General features: G+C 39.3%; 1 protein-coding gene across 3 annotated transcripts in view; it reads right to left on the minus strand.

The window, feature by feature from the left end:
- Positions 1–18,929, minus strand: part of UBP1 (upstream binding protein 1) — a 68,190-nt gene that overhangs the window by 39,806 nt on the left and 9,455 nt on the right. For 2 of the 3 annotated variants that reach the window (XM_022553936.3, XM_022553937.3), the window contains exon 2: positions 13,319–13,470. In XM_022553936.3, coding sequence (XP_022409644.2) covers positions 13,319–13,470 — 152 coding nt within the window. Of the gene's footprint in view, positions 1–12,524; positions 13,296–13,318; positions 13,471–18,929 lie in introns of those variants that run through there. The other variant, XM_089919006.1, reaches the window with a different exon arrangement.

Below are 18,929 nucleotides of genomic sequence, written 5' to 3' on the forward strand. Positions count from 1 at the left end.
TCCTGGGAATAACTTGTCTATGCCAAAATTAAGAACTAAGTCATTCTAAAGCTGTTTAAAGTAAATTACATTATGATTCCTTTATAAGCAACTAAAATTCATTAAATAGTCATTTATTATTTGACAGGATTGTAAATCCTGTAACAGTCTAGGATAGCTCTCACTCCAATACACACACATGCTCCACAAATCCACTTATCCTCATATATGTTCATTACACACGTGTATACAGTCCATATATTTGAATATACATATATGTGCACATTTACACACACACAAACTCATGCGTGCAAGGGCTCAGGGTTCATTAGATGCCCATTTCAAGACCCAGCTTTGACTGGGCCTTCAGAGATAACCTAGGAGGCAGTAAGTACTATAGTATGCAGAGTGTTTCTGTCTAAAATCTTAAGAGTAAATGACAGCCACACTATGGAAAACAGCTCTGATACACAACAGTAGCTCATTATGCACCAGTTTGGAGATCATCTACATAGTACACATTTGCCTTGGTTGATGGGTTAGTTTCCTATTGCTGCTGTAACAAATTTCCACAAACTCAGTGGCTTGAAACTATGCAAATTTATTCTCACACAGTTCTAGAGTTCAGAAGTCCAGAACGGGTCTAATGGGCTAAAATGAAGCTGTCAGCAGGCTGCATTCCTTCTGGAAGCTGTAGGGGAAAATCTACTTCCTTGACTTTATCTACTTCTTGCAGTAGCCTACATCCATTAGTTTGTGGCAGTCTTCCTTCATCTTCAAATCTCCCTCTGACTCCTGCCTCTCCTGCCTACTTCTTTCACTTTTAAGGACCCTTGTGATTTCACTGGGCCACCTGGATAATCCAGGATAATCTCTCCATCTCAACAGCCTTAATTAAATCATACCTGCAAAGTGCCTTTTGGTATAAGGTTAAAATATTCACAGGTTTTGGGGATTAGGATACGAACATCTTCGAGGCACCATTATTCTACCTGCCACAGTTGCTAAGCAGTGCAAACATGTTATTTCTACAGTTCAAAACTCTGCTACAGGGGGACTTCCCTGGTGGTCAATATTGTTAAGAATCCGCCTTCCAATGCAGGGGACGTGGGTTTGATCCCTGGTCGGGGAACTAAGATCCCACATGCCACAGGGCAACTAAGCCTGCCCGCTCTAGAGCTTGCGCACCACAACTAGAGAGCCTGCATGCTGCAACGAAAGATCTCGTATGCCACAACTAAGACCCGATGCAGCCAAATAAATAAATATTAAAACAAACAACAAACAAACTCTGCTACAGCCTTATTTAAAAGATTGTAGGGACTTCCCTGGTGGCACAGTGGTTAAGAATACGCCTGCCAATGAAGGGGACATGGGTTCGAGCCCCATTCCGGGAAGATCCCACATACCTTGGAGCAACTAAGCCTGTGCACCACAACTACGGAACCTGCGCTCTAGATCCCACAAGCCACAACTACTGAAGCCCGCGCTCCTAGAAGCCATGCTCTGCAACAGAAGCCACTGCACCACAACGAACAGTAGCCCCGCCCCGCTTGCCGCAACTAAAGAAAGCCCGCGCACAGCAACAAAGACCCAATGCTGCCAAAATAAATTAAAAAAAAAAAAAAAAAGATTGTAATCATACTTGCCAACAAACCTGGCAAAAATCCTGAGTCATTACACAGGTATCTAGTCCCAGGGTTGCATTCTAACCATCTGTAAAAGTTGCTCATCTATCTGCCATAGGAAACTAACACATTAGCCAAGGTCTAACCACTTGGTTTTCCAGTACAATCAGAAAGCATTAAAGCTATCTAGTTATAAATAATAGTAACAGCAGCAAAGGCTAGTGTTGTGCTTCCTATGTGCTGGCCACCTTATAAGTGCATTACACATATTAACTCAATTTAATTCTCAGCTACCTTAGGTGGGGGTTATTTTATTAAAGGAACTTGCCTGGACAAGCAAGTGGTGTAATGGGATCTAAACACAGGCAGCCTGGCCCCAGAGACAGCTAATGACAACCGCTCACTGCTGCCCTCTACCTCTCACCCCGCTACATGTAGAAAAACATTTAAATCACCAGTCACTGTAACGAGTTGACACATTTAAAAGGAACAAAAAGGTATGTGAATAATGTGTGTAAAGACATCCCATATGCAGCAAAGGTGCATATATCCTGGGCAGTTCTATCTCATTCTTCTACCAGGCATTACTTTAGGGATGGAAGTTCTCTCTTAAATTTCATCCTTTAGTGACAAGATCATTATATTCACCACAACTATTGCTTAAGCATATAATTCAGTCATCATAGAATAAGTTTATTGGAATAAATAAATTAATGATACAATATTTTTGTTATACAAAGGGTATCTTTTAACAGGATTACAATCTTCTTAGGTGTCTAAAAAGGGTTCTAATTTAATGGCTACTTGGGGCCAGCGAGCAGAAGAGTTTTATTGTATACTCTTTCATACCTTCTGAACTTTGAACCATGTATATAAATCATTTAGTTACACTGTTAAATTTTAAATGGTGACCATTAAGTGAAAAGTTAGAAAACACTGGAACTATTCTAGTAAAGAGACTCAGTGGTTAAGAAAATGAGATTTGGAATTAGAAATCTCTGGGTTTAAGTCCCTATAAAAAGCATGGTCAATCTAAAAAGATAACTGTAGGAAAAAATTACTCCCTCTAAAGCTTTAATATAAAGTGGGGATAACTGTGCTTTCACTGTCACTATTATTTCCAAGTAACAGAGAAAAAAGTGACTGCTTAATTTCCCTCTCACTTATTATAATGAGTGGGGAAGCTTAAAGGAATTAAAACTTGTGCTGATGAAGAACAACTTCAAGTGCCCTATCTAATCCCTTCTTTATAAAGCTTTTGTATCCTTTTTTGATAAACAAGGCAACACTGCCATGATGAGTCATTTTCCCTTGGTGGAGCTGAAGAGTTCATTTGAAGATAAGAAAATTAACTCATGAGTAAATCTGAATAAAAATCTAACTCCTAAGAACAGGAAGACTAAAGAGTAAATTATGTCAATATTTAACAGTCACACTATCAAAGCTGATGTACAGATGATACTATACTAAAATGGGTCACTGAGACGCATTTTACATACTTTGCAGAAACTTCCCAGGGCAATGTCACCCAGCTAAAAAATATCCATGGAATTTTACTGGAATTCCTACATAAAAATCAATCATTTTTATTTTCCATACCTATGCCTGATTCTCTTTATATATTTCATGAAAGGCTTCTGTAAAAAAAATCAAAACTATACATGCACTACTTAGAATGTTTCCTTTTGAAAAGTGAGTCTGATCAACTTAAGATACTCTGCTGGAGGATCAGATCAAGATGGCAGAGGAGTAGGACGTGGAGCTCACCTTCTCCCACAAATACATCAAAAATACATCTACAACCTAGAGACTGTCCTACAGAGTAAAGTAAGTCAGAAGGAGAAAAACAAATACCGTATGCTAACACATATATATAGAATCTAAAAAAAAAAAAAAAAAAAGAAAATGGTCAGAAGAACCTAGGGGCAAGACGGCAATAAAGACGCAGACCTACTAGAGAATGGACTTGAGGATACGGGGAGGGGGAAGGGTAAGCTGTGACAAAGTGAGAGAGTGGCATGGACATATATACACTGCCAATATAAAACAGATAGCTAGTGGGAAGCAGCCACATAGCACAGGGAGATCAGCTCGGTGCTTTGTGACCACCTAGAGGGGTGGGATAGGGAGGGTGGGAGGGAGATGCAAGAGGGAAGAGATATGGGAACATATGTATAACTGATTCACTTTGTTATAAAGCAGAAACTGACACACCATTGTAAAGCAATTATACTCTAATAAAGATGTTAAAAAAATACATCTACATGCAGAATGCTTCTAACAGAACATCTACTGGATGCTGGCAGAAGGACTCAGACTTCCAAAAGGGCAAGAAAATCTCCATATAACTGGGTAGGGCCAAAAAAAAAAAAAAAGAAAAGAAAAGAAACAGAAAGAGAGAGAAATGAATCGGGACAGGACCTATGCCCCTGGGAGGGAGCTGTGAAAGAAGAAAGGTTCCTGCACCCTGGGAAGTCCCCTCACTGCCTGGGAGATCAGCTGGGACAGAGGGGGAGGTTCGGAGCCTTGGAGGGGAGCACAGCAACCGGTTTGTGCAGGGCAAAGTGGAGAGAGACCTGCACACATGGTTGGTGCCACAGAGTAGCACTCCCCAGCCTGGGACACTCATCAGCTGGGTCAGGTGGGGGCTGGGTGCTGAGGCTCAGGCTTTGGAGGTCAGACGGGGAGGTGAGGACTGAGGTTGGCTGTGTGGAGATGGCCTGAGGGGGCTAGGGTGTGGTGAGCCACAACCGAGGGAGTCGAGGAAGAAGCCTGGGCCTGCCAGAGAGGCAAGGCACCATTGCGGGGGGCACACAAGGAGAGGGGTGGGCCGCCACAGAAGCTTCTTTCTCCGTGCCCACTCTCAGGCAGCAGCGCACCACCTACACGAGCTCCGGGGGCAGGTGCAAGATGCCACTGCCACCTCAGAATCCAGAGGTGGACATGGATCGCTGCCGCTGCAGAGCGTCCTGTGACTGAGCACCAAACGCTGTCCATGCCTACCCAGGAGTGTGCGCGACCTGCCACTGCTGCTGAGGGTCCCACAACCGGGAGCCAACCGCTAGCCCCGCCTTCCTGGGAGTGTGTACAGGTTGCACATCTGCACACCCCCTATCAAGGGGATAACGGCCAGCACACGTAGGGGAAAGAGATGACAAGCATCCAAACCAAAAACAGCCCTCGTGCCAAAAAAATATTAAGCCCACACAAGCTACACAGGGATGCTCCCACATATAAATAGTCCTCCAAGACTAGAGTAGATAATTGTTTCTCCTGAACTCAGAGTTAAGAGAAACACAAGTAAAATGAAGAAGCAGAGGAACCACTCCCAGTTAAAAGATCAAGAGAATTCCCCTGAAAGAACAAACAATGAAACAGACCTCTTCAGTCTAACAGACACCAAGTTCAAAAAGGAGGTGATGAAAATACTGAAGAAATTAAGAAAGGCTGTTGACAAAAATGCACATTACTGTAAAAAGCAACTACAGACTATAAGGAGGAACCAAGAAAAATTAGAAAATTCATTTGCTGAGACAAAAGCTGAGCTAAAGGCAATGAATAGCAGAATGAATAACGCAGGAGAAAGAATAAGCGATCTGGAAGATAGAATAATGGAAATTATGCAAGCAAAACAGCAGTCAGCCAAATGAAAAAAAAGGAAAGCAATATAAGAGACCTGTGGGATAATATAAAGCATGCCAACCTAGGCTTAATAGGGATTCCAGAAAGAGAAGAAAAAGAAAAGGGGATTGAAAATGTATTTGAAGAAATTATGGCTGAAAACTTCCCAAACCCAAAGAAGGAAAAAGATATCCAGATATAGGAAACGTGGAGGGTCCCAAACAAGATGAACCCCAACAGACCTACATCAAGACATATTATAATAAAAATGGCAAAGTTAAAGATAAAAAGAGGATTCTAAAGGCAGCAGGAGAAAAACTTAATTACAAGGGAACCCCCATAAAGCTATCAGCTGATTTCTCTACAGAAACACTGTAGGCCAGAGGGAGTGGCAAAATATATTCAAAGTCTTGAAAGGGAAAAATCTGCAACCTAGAATACTCTACCCAACAATATTATCATTTAGAATAGAAAGAGAAATCAGAATGTCTCAGATAAGCAAAAGCTAAAAGAATATAGCAATGCTAAACCTATCCTAAAAGAAATATTGAAAGGCCTTCTCTAAATAGAAAAGAAACCAGAAGATATAAGAAAGAGGAAACCACAACTGGAAACTAAATTGCTTAAATTAGCCAGTATCAAAAAGAAAACCTATTTGTGCAAGTGATGATAAACTCACAGAACAGCAGGAGGATAAACATAAAGATGTAAAAAAGTACTCCATCAAAATCATAAAATGTGGGGCAGGAGAGTAAGAAAATAGATTCCTTTTTTTTTTTAATGGAATGCGTTTGAGCCTATATGACTAACAGCCTAAAGCAAGCAGATATAGGAAGGGGTTAACATACTTGAAAAACAGGGTAACCACAAATCAAAACCATACAAAAGATTCACAGAAACCAAAAAGAAGAGAACACAAACATAAAATAAAAGGAAATCTTCAAACCACAAAAAGAAAAACAAAAAAAAAGGAACAAAGAAGAAACAAAAGAATCAACTGGAAAACCAGGTTTAAAATGGCAATAAATACATATGCCAATGGACTGAATGCTCCAATCAAAAGATAGAGTGGCACACTGGATAAAAAAACAAGAGCCTAGGGAATTCCCTGGTGGTCCAGTGGTTAGGACACTGTGCTCTCACTGCCAAGGGCTCAGCTCAGGTTCAGTCCCTGATGGGAGCTAAGATACCACAAGCTGCATGTCACAGCCAAAAAAAACCAAAACAAAACAGGAGCCTACAATATGCTGCCTACAAGAGACCCACCTTAGGACAAGGACACACACAGATTGAACGTGAGGGGATGGAAAAAGATATTTCATGCAAACAGAATTGACAAGAAAGGGAGTAGCAATACTCATATCAGACAAAACAGACTTTTAAACAAAGGCTATAAAGAAAGATAAAGAAGGATACTATATAATGACAAGAGGATCAATACAACAGGGTTTTACACTTGGCAACATATATACACCTAATATAGGAACACCCAAAAACATAAATACTAACGGACATAAAGGGAGAAAGTGATGGGAATACAGTAATAGTAGGAGACTTTAACACCCCACTGACATCAATGGACAGACCATCCAGACAGAAAATCAGTAAGGAAACAGAGGTCCTAAATGACACAACAGAACAGTTGGACTGAACTGACATTTTCAGGACTTTATATCCAAAAAAACCCAGAACACACAGCCTTTTCAAGGGCACATGGACCATTCTCTAGGATTGACCACATACTGGGGCACAAAACAAGCCTCGACAAATTTAAGAGTATAGAAATTACTTCAAGCATTTTTTCTGACCACAAAGGCATGAAACTAGAAATCAACAACAGGAAAAGAAATGAGAGAGAAAAGATTAAATGGAGACTAAACAACATGCTACTAAAAAAACAATGGGTCAACGAGGAAATTAAAAAGATACCTTGAGACAAACAACAATGAAAACACAACCATATAAAATCTATGGGATGCAGCAAAAGCAGTTCTAGAGGGAAGTTCACATCAATACAGGCCTTCCTCAAGAAACAAGAAAAATCTCAAATAAATAACCTAAACTACTACCTAAAAGAATTATAAAAAAGAAGAACAAACAAAACCTGAAGTCAGCAGAAGGAATCAAATAATCAAGATCAGTGAGGAAATAAATTAAACAGAGACTAAAAAATAGAAAAGAAAAACAATCACTAAAACCAAAAGATGGTTCCTTGAAAGGGTAAACAAAATTGACAAACCTTTGGCCAGGCTCAACAAGAAGAAAAGAGAACCCAAATAAACAAAATAACAAATGAAAAAGGAGAAATCTCAACTGATACCACAGAAATACAAAAAGAATAAGAGAATACTATGAACAATTATATGCCAAAAAATTTGACAACCTAGAAGAAATGGACAACTTTCTAGAAACATACAGCCCATGAAAACTGAATCAAGAAGAAACAGATAATGTGAACACACTGATCACTAGAAGTGAAATAGAAACTGTAATAAAAAAACTTCCTACAAACAAAAGTCCAGGACCAGTTGGCTTCACAGGTGAATTCTACCAAACATACAAAAAAGAACTTATACTGATTCTTCTCAAACTCTTCCAAAGACTGAAGAGGAGGGAACGCTCCCAAAGACATTTTATGAAGCCACCATCACTCTGATACCAAAACCAGACAAAGATACCACCAAAAAGAAAATTACAGGCCAATATCTTTGATGAATATAGATGCAAAAATTCTCAACAAAACATTAGCAAACCGAATCCAACAACACATAAAAAAGATCATACACCACGATGAAGTGGGATTCATCCCAAGTTCACAAGAATGGTCCAACATATGCAAATGAAACAGTGTAATACAGTACATTAACAAAAGAAAAGTCAAAAACCACGTGATCATCTCAAAAGATGCCGAAAGAGCATTTGACAAAATTCAACATCCATTCATGATAAAAAAACTCTTACCAAAGTGGGTATAGAATGAACATATCTCAACACAATAAAAGCCATTTATGACAAACCCACAGCCAATACAGTACTCAATGGAGAAAAGCTGTAAGACTTCCTGTGAAAATCTGCAACAAGACAAGGATACCCCGGGACTTGCCTGGCTGTCCAGTGGTTAAGACTCTGCGCTTCCAACGCAGGGGGTGTGGGTTCGATCGCTGGTTGAGGAACAAAGATCCCACACACCACACAGCGTGGCCAAAAACATAAAAAATTTTTAAAAATTAAAAAAAAACACTCAAGGATACTCACTCTCACCACTTCTATTCAACATAGTATTGGAAGTCCTGGCCATAGGATTCAGACAAGAAAACGAAATAAAAGGTATCCAAATTGGAAGGGAAGAGGTAAAACTGTCACTATATGCAGATGACATGATACTATGTAGAGAACCCTAAGGATTCCACACAAAAACTACCAGACCTAATAAATGAATCCAGCAAAGTAGCTGGATACAAGAGTAACATTCAGAAATCGGTTACATTTCTTTACACTAACAATGAAATACCAGAAAGGAATGTAAAAAAACAGTACCTTTTAAAATTGCACCAAAAAACAACCTAGGAATAAATTTGACCAAGGAGGTGAAAGACTTATACACTGAGAACTATAAAACAGTAATAAAGGAAATTATATCCCATGGTCTTGGATTGGAAGAATTAATACTGTTAAAATGACCATACTACCCAAAGCAATCTACAGATTTAATGTAATCCCTATCAAATTACCCATGACATCTTTCACAGAACTAGAACAAATAATCCAAAAATCTGTATGGAACCAAAAAAGACCCAGAATTGCCAAAGCAATCCTGAGGAAAAAAAAAAAAAAAAGCAGGAGGCATAACTCTCCCAGACTTCAGAATACTACAAAGCTACAGTAATCAAAACAATGTGGAATTGGTACAAAAACAGACATACGGATCAATGGAACAGAATAGAGAGCCCAGAAATAAATGCACACACCTATGGCCAATTAACCTTTGACAAAGGAGGCAGGAATATAAAATGGGAAAAAGGCAGTCTCTTCAGCAAGTGGTGCTGGGCAAGTTGGACAGCTGCATGTAAATCAATGAAGTTAGAAAACACCCATACACCATGCACAAAAATAAACTCAAAATGGTTTAAAGACTTAAACATATGACACCATAAAACTCCTAGGAGAGAGCATATGCAAAACATTCTCTGACATAAATTGTACCAATGTTTTCTTAGGTCAGTCTCCCAAGGCAATAGAAATAAAAACAAAAATTAAAAAATGGGATCTAATCAAGCTTACAAGACTTTTCATAGCAAAGGAAACTATTAAAAAAAAAACACCATAACCTATGGAACAGGAGAAAATATTTGCAAATGATGTGATGCCACAAGGGCTGAATCTCCAAAATACACAAACAGCTCATACAATGCTACAACAAAAAAACAAACAACCCAAACGAAAAATGGGCATAAGACCTTAATAGACATTTCTCCAAAGAAGACATACAGATGACCAGTAGGCACATGAAAATATGCTCAATGTCACTAATTATTAGAGAAATGCAAATCAAAACTTCCATCAGGTGTCACCTCACACAGGTCAGAATGGCCATCATTAAAAAGTCTACAAACAACAAATGCTGGAGAGGGTGTGAAGAAAAGGAAACCCTCCTACACTCTTGGTGGGAATGTAAGCTGGTGCAGCCACTATGGAAAACAGTATGGAGGTTCATCAGAAAACTAAAAATAGAATTACCATGTGATCCAGCAATCCCACTCCTGGGCATATATCCAGACAAAACTATAATTCAAAAGATAAGGCACCCCTATGTTCATAGCAGCACTATTCATAATAGCCAAGACATGGAAACAACCTAAATGTCCACCAACAGATGAATGGATAAAGAAGACGTGGTAAATATATAAAATGGAATACTACTCAGCCATAAAAAAGAACAAAATAATGCCATTGGCAGCTACATGGATGCAACTAGAGATTATCATACTAAGTGAAGTAAGTCAGAAAGAGAAAGACAAATATACCACTTATATGTGGAATCTAAAATATGGCACAAATGAACTTATCTACAAAACAGAAACAGACTCACAGACACAGAGATCAGGTTTGTGGTTGCCAAGCGGGGAGAGGGGAAGGGAGAGGGATGGATTTGGAGTCTAGGGTTGGTAGATGCAAACTATTACATTTAGAATGGATAAACAAGAAGGTCCTACTGTATAGCACAGAGAACTATATACAATCTCTTGGGATAAATCATAATGGAAAAGAGTATGATAAAAGAATGTATATATGTGTATAACTGAGTCACTTTGCTGTACAGCAGAGACTGGCACAATATTGTAAATCAACTATACTTCAATTAAAAAAAAAAAAGACACTTTGCTAAGTCCAGACCTTTGTTAACTTATCAGTTTAAAAGAGGTGGGGTGGGACTTCCCTGGTGGTGCAGTGGTTGAGAGTCCGCCTGCCGATGCAAGGGACACGGGTTCGTGCCCCGGTCCGGGAAGATCCCACATGCCGCGGAGCGGCTGGGCCCGTGAGCCATGGCCGCTGAGCCTGTGCTCCGCAACGGGAGAGGCCACAACAGTGAGAGGCCTGCGTACCACAAAAAAATAAAAATAAAAAAATAAAAGAGGTGGGGTGAAAGACACTCCAGCAACATTTCAATCAGGTTCAAACTTAGCCTGAATCTAGGAAAAGCTATGGATCCTCTCTTTAGAAAAATATACATTCATTAAAAATTTGAAAATGATTTAGGGGATTCACAAAAAATCTTGGGTTCAGAACCTTTTGTCAAAATATAATGCTAGGAGATAAATGCTAGGAGAGAAACCTGTGAAAGAACTGTCTGATATTCATGTAAGTTTAAAGTATTATAATTTCTTTTTAAAAAGTGTATAAAAGTAGAATTTCTTTATGGTTACTCAAATGCGTTTTTAATGATTATTCAAATATATGTTTTCAAAAATGCAGCCTGTATATGCAGTTCACTTTTCCACTTTTTTTTCCTTAAAAGCCTGGGAGAAATTAAGAGGTAAATTAACACAATTCTACAACCAAGGACATACTCATCATTAATATTGCAGGGAGCATAGTCACATGCCAGTAAATCACTTGCACTTATTATACTGATTACCATAAACGTGGGTGTCAGCTGGGAGGGGGATACAAGGGAGCCTGCCAGGGTACTGGAAATACTGGACATAGGTAGTATTTTCAAGGGAATGATCTGTGTAAAAATTCATTGAGCTGTACACCTAAGACTTGTGGGGAATTCCCTGGTGGTCCAGAGATTAGGGATCCATGTTTCTACTGCAGGAGCCTCAGGTTAGATTCCTGGTTGGGGAACTAAGAGTCCACATGCCGGGCGGTGTGGAAAAAAAAAAAAGACTTGTGCACACTACTGTAGATATTCAGTAACTATTTTTTAAAATTTAAGCTTGACCAAACTGACATTGAGCAAGTCTATCAACTGCTCTAAGCTTCCGTTTTTAAAATCTGTAATGGATCAATAACACTTCTCCTCAGGTTATTGTGGGAAGTGAGACAACATACATATAGTATTTAGTACACTGCTTCATACACAGTCAACACTCTGTGAATGCAGGTCTAATACATTATCACTATAGATGGTGGACTGCAATTTTTATCAATGTGAGATGTCTTTATCCAGTTTAACAATAACAGTGATAAGTTATGGATATTCCCCCAGGCCAACAGACAGACATACCCAATGTTCTTTAAACAGAGGGGTGTATGTGCACATGCTCATTCATCCCATGGTATACATGTAACTTATTCAACTATTCCCTAAGTAAGAGAAATTCTGGTTATTTCCTTTTTTTGTCATTAGAAATAAAGCTACACTGAATATTGTAGCCTTACCTCTACACTGCTTCTTCTGATACTTTTATAGCTAAAAGAGATTACCATAGAGACTCTTAAGTTTCAGATTTGAAAGAACCTTAAGTCTCAAATTGAATGCCTACCCAAACAAATCCTAAAATAATATTAACAACAAAATTAGAGTGTTGCCATAGGCAACAAATTAGAATTACCTGAAGTAAAACCTCATAAATTCTAAATTAATATGTTAAACGAAAAGTTAGAAGCTATTCTTCCACATTTTGAAATAATCACTAGTAAGTAGTCTAAAATCTATAGTTCCTTCCAAAAGTTTGAGGAATTAAAGAGTCTATTTAATGACAGAAAAATAATCAGAATATACTCCTAAGTGAACAGATGTTAATTCTCATTTTGTTGAAATAAAATAAATATACAGACAAGGAAACATACCTAGGATGTTAACTGGTTCTCCTGAGGGGGATGTAATTGAAGTCCACTTTCAGCTTTATCCCTTGACATATTCCCCAATTTTTCTACGAAGTATGTACTATTTTTATAACAATAAAAACGTTCAATTCTTTTTAAAAATAAGAGTCCAACATGCTTTCAGTATAGGTCTCCAACAAATGAATTCCTGCATAACTAAGTACTTTTGTTTACATTGGTAAGTCACATTGGCCAGTGCCCAAACTGCTGAGAGCACCTCAAAAAAAATCCTTTCCTCTTTCCAACTGTATATCCTACCCTCACATCTCCGTTTTCCATTCTGCCCACTCTCGCTTTCATATCACCGTAACATAGTATTCTCATTAAATGTAGACAAGATTTGACGCAGTTTACTTTAGCCACAGACTCCACCTTGCTGGACTCTATTACCAGCACAAACCTGCTTCGTTCCTGAGACCAAGTCCCTTGCTAGCTGGACTCCTGATTCATTCTCAAGTTCCACACTGAAACCATGTTCCTAAAAATAACTGACATCCTTTATTACCTGCTCCTCCCTTGGATTTTGTCTAAAGAAATCCTGTAATAAATCTTGTTCCACAGACCCTCTTTGTGCAAATAAGTTTCCACAAACAATTGCTTTGTTGGCTCACACTAAAATTCCTACAATTTACAACTAAAGTTGTAAAAATTGAGAAAAAGAATCTAATTTTCAATTATTACCATTAATCTAGGCTGCAATGCCAAAACCCTATTTCAGATTTTTGTGAACTCTTAAAGTGTGATGCAGCCGTACCAACCTTGGTTCAAGTACGTGAGCGTTTCATCGTGCAGCTTCACAGCTGGTGACGTTGCTGCACACATCACATACTGGAAGGGCGGGTGTTTGGTTTCGTCATCCAATGGAAGGCTGGAATCTTCCTGCTTGAAAATTGGCAATGCCAAGACATCGCTGAAAAGCAAAAAAAAAAATCAACACTGACCTTATTCTGGGTTTAAAACATTTAAAAACATAAAAATATTTAGGGGTAGTTTCTTTTAAAATTTAAGATCAGATATGATATGTAGAATAAAAGAACTATTAATGCTAATCTGGCTCCCCCAAAAGATAGTTTTAATAAACCATACCTCTAGTGTGAGTTGGGGGGGGGTGCCTACGATTAGGCAGAACATTAAAATAAGAAATATTTAATAGTTAAGTCCAAACTACTGACAAAGAGATCACGCTAATAATACATGTGGTACAAAAAAAAAAGTTATGTGAAAAAAATTAGTTAAAAACTTTAAACTCATTTCTATTAAAAAATAAATAAAAGCAAGAGTACATAGCCACCTGTTTTGAAAGGTAGGTCACACTGGCACCATGAAATCACAAAGAAGCATTTGATTAAATGGTATTTTACAAAAAGTTCCCTGCTGGTCCCAGCTAAACGCTGAGAGCATAACGCTTCATACTTAGTCTACAACAATGGCTTCTTCTGAGAAGCAAACAGTAGCAGTAGAAACAGCTGCTATTTTTCCCCCCAAGAATAACTTGGGTCATTGATCGGGAGAGGGATGGGGGGGTCTTCTGGGGTACTGTCTATATTCTGTTAACTTTGGTGGTTAAACACACATGGATGTGTCTGGTTTGCCTTTAAAAAAAAAAAGGAGCTGAGGTATAATTTACATACCACAAAATTCACCCTTTTAAAGTGTATAATTCAGTGTTTTTTAAAATATATTCACAGAGTTGTACAGTCTTCACCACTATCTAATTCCAGAACATTTTCAGCACCTCAGAAAGAAATCTCATACCCTTAGCAGTCACTCCCTATCCCCCAACCCTGGCAACCACTGATTTGCTTTGTCTCTATGGATTTGCCTATTCTGGATATTTAATGCAAAAAGAATCATGTGGCCTTTTGTGACTTGCTTCTTTTAGTATGCTTTCAAGTCCATTCATGTTGTAGCATGTATCAGTACTTCATTCCTTTTTAAGGCTGAATGATATTCCATTGTATGAATATACCACATTCTGTTTATCCATCATTGGATGGTGGACCTTTGGCTTGTTTCCATTTTTTTGATTATGAATAATGCTGCTATGAACACTTGCATGTATTTTTGTGTAGACATGTTTAATTCCCTTGGATATATACCTAGAAGTAGAATTGTTGGGTCATATGGTAACTCTTTACCTTGTTGAGAAACTGCCAAACTGTTTTACAAAGTGACTGCGCCATTTTACATTCCCACCATTAACATATGAAGGGTGGGTATTTCTTTTTTTGAGATAATTCACTGAGCTGTACATTTATATCTCGATGGTTTTTCTACATCCATTCCTCAATAAAAGGTAAAACAGCAAAATATCCAAATGAATAACTACTATAACAACAAGAACAGCAAAGGCTTGTCTGAATTGTTTATTTCTTCTTACAAGCTGTTAACTGACTCAGATATCTGGCTACCCCATTTTAATTAAATTCAATTTAAAAGCAAAATGTGGAAATAAATGAAATGAAAGGGAAACCCTGCATTCCCTCCTCCCACATACATTTCTATTAAAGCACCAGACTGATTAGTCAGGGACTGAATTACCCACTAATTCTCCTTCTTTATTTATACCTAGGAACCGTCAAAACACTCCTAAGTCAAAAGTATAACTGAGGAACACATAGTCAGGAATGGTCCCCAGCCTTCCTCCAGGACAGGGATAAAAAACCTTGGAGCAGATATAAAAACTTTTCAGGAAACTTACAAATGGTACTTTAAGATTCAGAGCAGCTCTCTTTATTAAAAACAACCACAGCAGTCAAAGTGGCTCCATGGTAGATGAAAATATATACATATTCTATGTCATATATATGTAAGCGTTTCAAGTTCTCTTCGTGAGAGAATTCCTGGCGGTCCAGCGGTTAGGACTCCATGCTCTCACTGCTGAGGGCCTGGGTTCAATCCCTGGTTGGGGAACTAAAAGCCCACAAGCGACATGGTGCAGCCAAAAAAAAAAAAAAAAAGTTCTCTTGGTGAGAAAGAAATAAAAAATGAGATGAGAGCTATAACTCAGATGCATTTAGTTAATTATACTAAAAAGTGACATGGAGAATAATTTTAAGATCTTAACACTAACTGCTTGGGTTGATCATTACATACAGGTCATCAAAATAAGACATCAGACTGCATAAGAATGGCTATTTGTAAGTAAACTGTTACACATAGTAAATAAAATTTTATTTGCTTCTGATTCTATAAGGCAACCACCATTTTATTCACTTGGTTATAGGCTACTATGCTCATGGTAGGTGCTAAAAGACTCTTGAATAAACTTAACATATAAACACATAGAGATCATTTGTTAATGAAATCCCAATTAATTTTTTACTTAATTCGAAAGAAAATGCATTCTAACCAACACAGCAGCCAGAGAAAGCCTCTTCAAACAGAATTCAGATCATTTCATTCCTCTGAACTCTCCCCATCAGCTCACTTTCGAAACCAGGGTCCCTACAAGGTCCGACAAGGCCCTACTCAATCTGCTCTTCTTTCCTTTTCACAGTCTCTCTGCCTCAGCCAGACTCCTTCCCCGCCTTTTCCAGGGCCTCTCTGCATTGGCCCCTCTTCTGCTTGATGTCCTACTGGCTCATTTCATTCAAATGTCACCTTTCCAGTGACAACTGTAATCTTCCCATCTGTACTCCCAGTTTCCCCTTTCCTGCTCTATCCACAAAGCGTTTCATTTTCCAACAGTATACGAGACTTAAATTTGTAACCTCCATAAGTATATAACCACCCTCCAAATTGATTTCTCTTCACTGACTAAATCCAGCATCTAGCACAAAGAAGGAGCTCAAATATCTGTTAAACTGATGAATGAATTGTAGCACTGGTAATCAGTTATTACTAAAATGAAAAACTAGGTCTCCAGATAATTTGTCATAATTTCTACCAGGCTGAACCATAGGAATTTCTGGTATTCACCTGATTTTGTCATCTCATATGCCAGACAGGTAGGCCGCCCAGGGATCTGACAAGCAGATGAAAAGACTCAAGGCTTTGAATTATTCCAAGTAATTCTGAAATGCAAGTATCCAAAAATAACCAGGCACACAAAGACAAACACGACTTTAGGAGCAAGAACCAAGAGAAGACTCTGTCTGTTGGTATTCATTTCTTTTCTGCCTTTGTTGCAGAGGGTTAGAGGCCTGAAAACTACATACAAGACTTCTTGCCAGCTGGAATCTTCCTAGGTTGCTCCAAAGGGAAGAAGCACTGGTGGGAAATTAAAAGGGAGTGGGAAAGAGCAGAAGAGGCAACCATAGCTGCAGGAGCGCTCAGGGCATCAGCAGCCATGCCTCCCGCAGCCAACTCTCCTCCCTGAACCCTTCTAGCACCTTTGCAATCAAATACTTCACTAAATCCTTCTCTGCTTGAAACATCTCAGTGTTCTCTCTTTTCCTGATTGGACATAGACCAATACCCACTGAAGACTTCAAGATGCCAGAATTACTGTACCCGTATGATAAAATTAAGCTTACTCTGTTGAAAGAAATAAAAGATAAGCCTGAAAAGATCTGCAAGGAACAGGAAATTTCAAGGGACAGCAAACCTGTAAAGGAACAAATAGAATTTTGAGAACCGGAAGATAAAATTGCTAAAATTAAGAACTCACATTTAATAACAGCTCACACAGAAATGAAGATATATAAGGAATCTGGAATATAGGTAAAAGAAGTTATCCAGAAGGCAGCATGGAGAGCAAAATGATAGAAAATGCAGAAGAGATGTTAAGAAAGAAAAGACAAAGTGAGAAGATTTTACATTGAAGTCTCAGAAAAGAATGGGGTAGAGGCAATATTCGAGATAAAGGCTAATAAGCGAATTCCAGAATTGATGAAATACACTAACTCACTGATTCAAGAACCCCAAATAACCAAAGAAACATAAATAATTTTAAAAACCACACCTAAATACACCAAGAAAAACTTATAAGCCAGTACAGTCATGTGGAAGTTCAATTTTCTCAGTAAAGTACCAAGTATGGAAATCAACTGAAAGTAGGCCCTAGGAGGAAGAGTTGTGGGTCTGAGATGGAGCCACCCCATCCATACGGAGAGCTGGAAAGGAACTGGACTGGAGAGGGAATGGACAAGGGCACTGAGGTGAGACCACTGAGCAGCAAAAGGATGCACTTGAGAGCTGAGGTCATGCACTTCCAGTGAGGCCCAATCAGTGCTTTCCTAGAGCCACATTCAGCTACCTAAGAGGTGAAGAATCAGATTTAATCAGAGTTATAGTTTTATTAAAATAAAAAATAGGAGAGGGGCTTCCCTGGTGGCGCAGTGGTTGAGAGTCCGCCTGCCGATGCAGGGGACACGGGTTCGTGCCCCGGTCCGGGAAGATCCCACATGCTGCGGAGCGGCTAGGCCCGTGAGCCATGGCCGCTGAGCCTGCGCGTCCGGAGCCTGTGCTCCGCGACGGGAGAGGCCACAACAGTGAGAGGCCCGTGTACTGCAAAAAAAAAAAAAAAAAAAAAATAGGAGAGGGGAATAAAGCAAGAGGGGGGCAAGGGAGACAAAGGTATATGCAAAAGGTAATTACAATGATTGACCAGGGAAACTTAAACTGGCTGGGGAAGAAAACAGGAGTTCAAGAGGGTAAGGAGCAGTGAACTGAGAGCAGCATCAGTGACTGTAGATCTTAATGGGTTCAGTGATGGCAGGAGGAGGGTAATGAGGTAGTGAGTGAAGGGCAGGGGGCAGCAGGTGAACTCTGAATTTGAGATTACAGGTCGGCTGCATGACTGGTACTGCCAAGGTCTAACCTATGACCATAGGATTGAGTAGCTGAGATCATGTCATTATAAGAAAGATAATCAAGAAACAGAAGTGTCAGGTTACTGGAAGTCCCATTTAAATATCTTTTGAAATCACCAAGAATTAAGACAGTAGTAGTGGGGCTTCCTTGGTAGTGCAGTGGTTGCGAATCCACCTGCCAATACAGGGGACAGGGGTTCAAGCCCTGGTCCGGGAAGATCCCACATGCCATGGAGCAACTAAGCCCGTGTGCCACAACTACTGAGCCTGAACTCCAGAGCTCACGAGCCACAGCTACTGAGCCCCTGAGCCACAACTACTGAAGCCCACGTGCCTAGAGCCCGTGCTCCGCAACAAGAGAAGCCACTGCAATGAGAGGCCTGCACACTGCAACAAAGAGTAGCCCCCTGCTTGCCGCAACTAGAGAAAACCCACGCACAGCAATAAAGACCCAGTGCAGCCAAAAATAAAATAAATAAAATTTTTAAAAATCTGGAACTTCTCCTACTCCTGACAAACAAGAATCAAGTGCACAAAAGGACTGGTCCAGTGTGCCCTAAAAAATGAGATACATGTCTAGGAGAGACTGATCAAAAAGAGAAGGCACTGATCA

This window comes from Delphinapterus leucas, chromosome 10 (genome assembly GCF_059928025.1).
Source record: "Delphinapterus leucas isolate spDelLeu-1000000601 "Yukka" chromosome 10, BTC_Dleu_Yukka2, whole genome shotgun sequence".
Classification (NCBI taxonomy): Eukaryota; Metazoa; Chordata; class Mammalia; order Artiodactyla; family Monodontidae; genus Delphinapterus; species Delphinapterus leucas.